This window comes from Merops nubicus, unplaced genomic scaffold (genome assembly GCF_000691845.1).
Source record: "Merops nubicus isolate BGI_N331 unplaced genomic scaffold, ASM69184v1 scaffold22736, whole genome shotgun sequence".
Lineage (NCBI taxonomy): Eukaryota > Metazoa > Chordata > Aves > Coraciiformes > Meropidae > Merops > Merops nubicus.
Window position 1 is genome coordinate 42,943 of NW_008617244.1, and position 6,607 is coordinate 49,549.

Consider the following 6,607-nt stretch of genomic DNA (forward strand, 5'->3'; position numbering starts at 1 on the left):
TAGAGTAGAGTAGAGTAGAGTAGAGTAGAGTAGAGTAGGGGTAATCACATTGATTCTCCTCTGTCTTCTCTGTTTGAATAAATGGTTAATTGCACAGGAGTGGTACAGCAGTCTGTCAGTGGTGGATGCTGTTCATGTGCATACATAAGCAGGACACCTGCAAACAGTAATGAAAGCAAGTTTCCATTTAAAGTAGAGGGATATCCTGCTAGGCCTAAGGCAGTATGCTAGTAATGTTTAACACCCCAAGGGACTTAACAGCACAGAATGCTACCTACAACATGCCCACTGCAGCTTATCTGAGACTCATGAAAGTTGTTGTGTACTGATGCTGCAGGCAGGTTTGACCTATCTCAGAAGTCTGTAATGTGACGAATCAAATCCCCTGTTTGTGGGATGACTTAGATCAACTCCAAAGTGTAGTTTCTAAATAAGCAATTAATATTGCTGTATTTGGTTAATGTGGCAAGGTGTTGCTAGTGGGGGTGGGGTAGCACGTCAGGGGTGGCTTCTGTGAGAAGGGACTAGGAGCTGCCCCTACAATTGCTTAGAAGTTTAAATGCTGAACCCCAGCGTTGTTTGCAAGGACTTTATGGTATTTTAAAACACTTTTCTGGCAGACAGACAGCTTTTAAAATGTTCTTTCATCTCAAAGCTGCTGTGACTCTGGAGAAACACTAATACTGTTTTTCCCATCTCATTTTTAGGGAAGTCCTCCCTTGGAATGGCACTCTTCCGTCTTGTTGAACTGTCTGGAGGCTGCATTAAAATCGATGGAGTGAAGATAAATGACATTGGTTTGGCAGATCTTCGCAGCAAGCTCTCAATAATTCCTCAGGAACCTGTGCTGTTTAGTGGCACTGTGAGGTTAGTGAGACCATAGGAAGGATGAAGTGGGCTGCCAGCTTATACTTGAACTCAGAAAGGTGCCTTGTGACATGTTAGTTCTCAGGCATCCTAGATTCTGTTTGCTGGTTTTGAAACAACAAAAAAAACCCAAACAAAACACAGCTAAATGATTTTAGCTGGCCCAGTGCAGAACTGGGTATCATCATCCTCTATGGAATTCTTGCTTTCCCCTTTAGATCGGATGGAAGTTCTTGTATCTTTGTCTTCCACCTCTACTGTTTTGTTCTTTGGCCACTCTAACCCTAGTGTGCTGGGAGCATGTGATTTTCTTGGTAAGGAGATTCTGTCAGTGGAAGCCGAGATGAGAATTGCCTGTCTGGATGAATTGGCACATTGCTGTTTTGCCATGCATTGGCGAATTAAAATTCTGGTTGTTTTCTGCTTCTCCCTCCAGATCAAACTTGGATCCTTTCAATCAATACAGTGAGGAACAAATCTGGGATGCTTTGGAAAGGACTCACATGAAGGAGTGTGTAAGTATTATGTGCCCTGTGAGATAATGTCTGTGTTTTGTCTGAAGCTACATACCAACATGTTTTCATAGAATCATAGAATCCTTTAGGTTAGAAGGGACCTTCAAGATCTACTTCAGAGACCTATAGGTAAAGCTTTTTTTACCCCTTATTGTCTGTTCTCTATTTGACTGTTTTTTTTTGAGGGTGTGCCATATTTTGGGTGTGTACTTCTTTAGCATATAACACAGTAGAGTGCTGCTTCGTCACACAGACTCCTGCGGTGTTACAATATTTGAAGTGAGATTTTTCTGTATATGCCTTAGGTCTCCATTTGAGTGTAAATGTCACACATGCACATTTATACTGAACTTCTGCCCTTTGCAAGGCTCTCTACAACAAGTCTCACTGCCATGACATTTCCAGTTGTTCTTGTAGATGAAGTGGCACATATGGCTGTGGCGGGTAGGCTGCAGTAATTCCTGCAGGGACCAGGTTCACTTTTTTTTTTTCTTGTCAAGAAAGATTGTCAGGACATATGATTGTAATGTTGATTTTGTACGTGGTACGTTTGTTTCTAGAAAATTAAATACTTTGTACTGAAGTGATTCTATGGTTGCCTACTGAGATGATATAGCTCTTTTTAGCTTAGTTCTAGTGGTGTTCTCAGAAGCTGTCACTGAGTGACAGGCTTTTCAACCAGACTGAGCAGGTCTGATACTGTACTGCTGTTGTAGCGTTACTTGCTTGTTACTAATTTCCTCAACAGAGACAGGGAAAGGTGGACAGACAAGTATGACGGATATTTTGGAACATGGGTAAAATCAGATTTGCAGGAGGAACAACTGTTTGTCTCGTGCCAGGGAGCTACAGAGTCTGTGCAGTGCTGTAAGATTTTTGCCTCCTCTTCCATACACAGGTTGCCCAGCTGCCGATGAAACTTGATTCAGAAGTGATGGAGAATGGGGAAAACTTTTCAGTTGGAGAGAGACAGTTACTGTGCATCGCTAGAGCTCTGCTGCGTCGCTGCAAGGTGAGCACAGCAATGAGAGAAATAGCTGGAGGTATCAAACTGATAGGATTGAGCAAGGCTTTTCTTGTGCCAGCTACTTTCTGTTAGAGGAGTCACACCAACAATTATTGTGACCTGGGGGGATGTAGGGTTAGGTCAACTAGGAAGGCATTTGCAGCCAGCTGCTAGCTCCTGTGATGTCCTGTCATCAGAAATTTTTTGCTTATTAGTGTTAATAATAAGATGCCAGACTGGCCTAATAATTTATTCAGAGTGTCTTGTTACTGGTGAACATCAGATTCTTTGCTCCTTCCACCTTTTTATGAATGTCAGCCAAATATTTTTCTTCTACATGCTGCTCCACTAAAATGGAGTCTCTGACTGGAATTTGGGACCATGCTATGCTGACAAAATTAAAGGTTTTTCAGGAATGGCAGACAAATAATAACTACAGTGAGAAGGGACTTTTGGACTGAGATTGAGAGTTCTGATTTCGACATCCTTAAGCACTGCACACTGTAATATTTTAGGGTTCACTCTGCATCTGTTTTAAAGGCAGTTTACTCAGCAGAAGTTACTGATCTTTCTGCAGTACCTGCACAAAACAAGCCTAGTTGAGCTTTGACAAAACACTGCTCCAAATCAGTTTTTCTGAGTCTGAGGGGTAATTCTTTCAACATAAGAAAGCTTGTAAGTGTAGCCAGTATTGACTCATTCCAGAAGGAATGTCACCATGAAGGATGTGCCAGATTAGTTTACTGGTAAAATTTGTATTTAAGATTTAGCTGCTGAATGTAAAACTGAAAGCAGTGAAAACGTGAGCACCATGTCAGAACCAAAATGTCTCATAGCTCTAGGATGTGACCATAAAATGCAAGTGTGATCTACAGGGTATCTTTGAAGGCAGTTACCTAAAGAAAACTGAGAGTGCTCATATAAACTACCTGTGACCACAGCTCCTTAAGGATTGTCAGTTGTGACAGCTCTTGGTCATGATAATTCTACCCACTATTTTTATGTTCAGGGAGGGAAGGCATTACTATAGGTAACAGCCAGGATTATGTGCTGCTTTCAGATTTTGATACTGGATGAAGCAACAGCTGCTATGGATACAGAGACTGACTTACTGATTCAGGAGACCATCAGAGAGGCATTTGCAGACTGCACTATGTTAACAATTGCTCATCGCCTGCACACGGTCCTGGGCTCTGATCGGATCATGGTGCTAACACAAGGACAGGTAAGCAGAAAGACTTTTGTGGTGGCAGTTCCTGTGGCAGTCTGGTGGTGCTATATGGGCAGGCTGAATGGAAGGAACAGATAATGTTGCGGGGTAGAAAATACTCTGTGTTCATTCACACCCTTGGTAACTGATTCTGTTGGAGTATTATTATTGCCTGACCATAACAACATCAGAGAGAGCAAAATTTCTTCTATACTCCAAGAAAGTACTATAGAGTAAGTCTGTTTTCAAAAAGTGTTTTTAAAACTCCCTTTATAGGTTAATTCTGAGATGGGTAATAATGTAAGCATCTGTGCTGGGACTTAGTGGCAGTTTCCCGTTACTTTCATGAAGCCCTGTGCTATCAAATAGGTGTATGAGAGATACTGTATGCACTTTTCAGGCTTCCATGTGGGAGCTGTGAACAGTAAAATCAAATATACAAACATTTGACAAGGCTCTTAAAAGAAGAGAAGGCAAAACCCTGTGTAGCATCTGCCTCTGTTTGCCAGAGCCACCAGTTTGCTTCCTGCTGGGCAGTTCCAGTGTTTGAGCAATTTTGAAGCATCCCCAGTAACAGTATTTATGTATAAACGCACAGATTTTCACTGCCTGTTGTCTCATCTAGAGATAAATGCCATGTTTTGGCTTCTTTGCTACAGTGTCACAAGTCCAGGGGGTGGGAATCCATTCTCTGCTGGATTTTACTGACATACTTTATACCTGCCTTGTTTGCTTCCAGGTAGTGGAATTTGACACGCCGTCTGCCCTTCTGGCCAACGAGAACTCGCGCTTCTATGCTATGTTTGCTGCTGCGGAGAACAAGGTTGCTGTCAAGGGCTAAAATTCAGGGCAAAGTCACTTTAATTTTGGAGAGCTACACTCCCTGCCTGTGGCAGGCCAGCTCCTCCTCCTCCTCCTCTTTCAAGCAGATTATTGCCTTTTCATCTTTTAATTGTTAGCACAGTGTGTCAAGCTAGAGAGTTTTTAAAACCACGTCAGAATTCTTCATGTTTTTATTATTGTATTTATTCCATGATCATATTACTAATTTTTTGTTATTAAATGCACTCTACAAATGGCTCAGGGAGCCATAGTTATAAATGTATCAGAGGCCTATAATGAAGCTTTATACATGTAGCTATATCTATACATAATTCTGTATATAGCCTATATTTACAGTGGAAATGTAAGCTGTTTATTTTATATTAAAATAAGCACTGTATTAATAACAGTGCATATTCTTTTCTATCATTTTTGTACAGTTTATGGTAGCAGAGATCTGGCTTTGTTATCGGACTGTATCAGACACCATTTTGTCTTTTACAGTTGGTTTTTTCCTAGTGCCAGATTTTCTGCGTGTCTGAGTGGAAGTGAAGCTTTGCAATAGTGTCCTTTATTGTCACATCTTTGTTGTCTAGCGCAGGGGAGAAGAGCTCTGTGGTGTAACTATTGCATTGTAATTTATCAAAGCTACTTGGAGCATTGCTGACGTTCACCACGGCAGCAGCTGCTGCTTCCCACGATGCTTTCCCAAAGCAGGTTTTTTTTTTTTGTGATCTGAGTAGGGAACCCCTTCTGGGTCACATGAAGGCCTCATGTTTTCTCAGTGTCCTGATACAGTATTACTTACTGTATCAGCAGGTTTTATCTTAATGCAAGCAAGCCCAAGCTCTTCCTGCTTCGCTGATCTAACACAACCAAAATCTAACTGTTCGTGGAATGACCTGTAACAAATTAATCATAAGGTTAAAGTGGTACCCTGTATGCTAGTAGGAAAGCCCTTTCAGAGTTGCTTCAGCTGACTGACTTCTTATTCTTGAAGCTGCTAACACTCCTCAGAGGTTTAGGTTGGCTTTCATTGGCATGGGTAACACTAACTCTGTTCTGCTCACTTAATACAAAGGCTAAATAACATCAATATTTCCTGTTTCTTTATTGCACACTTGTTAAGGGAACAGTCCCCCACCCCATGTCTTCTGGAACTTTAAACAGGTTCCGATGGATCAGGATGTAACACTGGTGTAGGACATAGTTTTCTTACTGTAAAGAGACCTACCTCAGGTTACTAGGTCCTGCGTAGTACGTTGCCATGATCACTGTAGACCATCCCTGTTTGGTGGGACCTGTGGCCCACGTGGGCATGGTTGCTCCTATAATAGCCGTGACTTATTGAATGGTCAGCGTTGCATGTCTTTGTCAACTTGGACATTTTGTAGCCTTAGCATGTTTGCAAAATGTCTCATTGAGGCAGAAATCTGAAAAGTAAATAAAACTATTTTGGGTTTTGTAAATTTTATTGTCTTAAAGTGGCTTGTTTTGGGCACATAAATCACTTCTCACCTTTTTGAGTCCTGGGGGACAGTTGTTGCAAGCTGGGTTGGTGGTTTGTTTTTTTGGTTTTTTTTTGTCTTGTCTCTGCACCATGGCCTGATCTTTCTTCCTTCAGAGTGGGAGTGTTGCTTTGAAAGTGTAGTGGGCAATTTTTGTACTCTCCAGCACTGGGGTGGCTTGTGGGATATATATGTTTTTGTAGAGTAGTATAGGGATTAATAATTTAGAGTGCAAGTATTCAAGCCAAGTAGCAAGGTGAGAGGTCAGAGAATACAGAATGTTCTTCTTAGGCTCAGATTTTTCCCCTTTTTGCCTGAAAATGTTAGTGTCTGTAGCATGACATGACTGCAAAGTCAGAGCAACAAGCATTGCTACCTAGCAATACCACAGGCAAATCACGGCATTAACAGAGCTTAGACTACAGCTTGAAGACAGCACAAAAAAACATCATTTGTTGTAGTTATTCTTCAGTAAGTCTTGTCCTAAGCAAGAATAAACTAGCACAGACCTTACCCTGCTCACAGGCCTGGGCCAGAGCTGAATCTATGTCAAGGACTGGCTGCCATTTTGCTCACTGTTACTCAGTTCAAGGAATGGAGTTGACTATGTTGTGGTTAGGAAAGAGAAGTAATAGGCCTCTTTCCAGAGAACACCTGGCTAAGTGGGGAGTTTTTTTCA

The 6,607-nt window shown here is 41.6% G+C and overlaps 1 protein-coding gene across 1 annotated transcript in view; it reads left to right on the top strand.

Annotated features, from left to right (window-relative positions):
* ABCC5 (ATP-binding cassette, sub-family C (CFTR/MRP), member 5) overlaps positions 1-5,161 on the top strand; it is a 47,274-nt gene extending 42,113 nt beyond the window's left edge. Inside the window, exons 25-29 of the mRNA XM_008943097.1 lie at positions 708-867; positions 1,304-1,382; positions 2,281-2,394; positions 3,449-3,613; positions 4,338-5,161. Coding sequence (XP_008941345.1) covers positions 708-867; positions 1,304-1,382; positions 2,281-2,394; positions 3,449-3,613; positions 4,338-4,439 — 620 coding nt within the window. The 3' untranslated portion in view covers positions 4,440-5,161. The remainder of the gene's footprint in view (positions 1-707; positions 868-1,303; positions 1,383-2,280; positions 2,395-3,448; positions 3,614-4,337) is intronic.
* Positions 5,162-6,607: the final 1,446 nt, after the last annotated feature.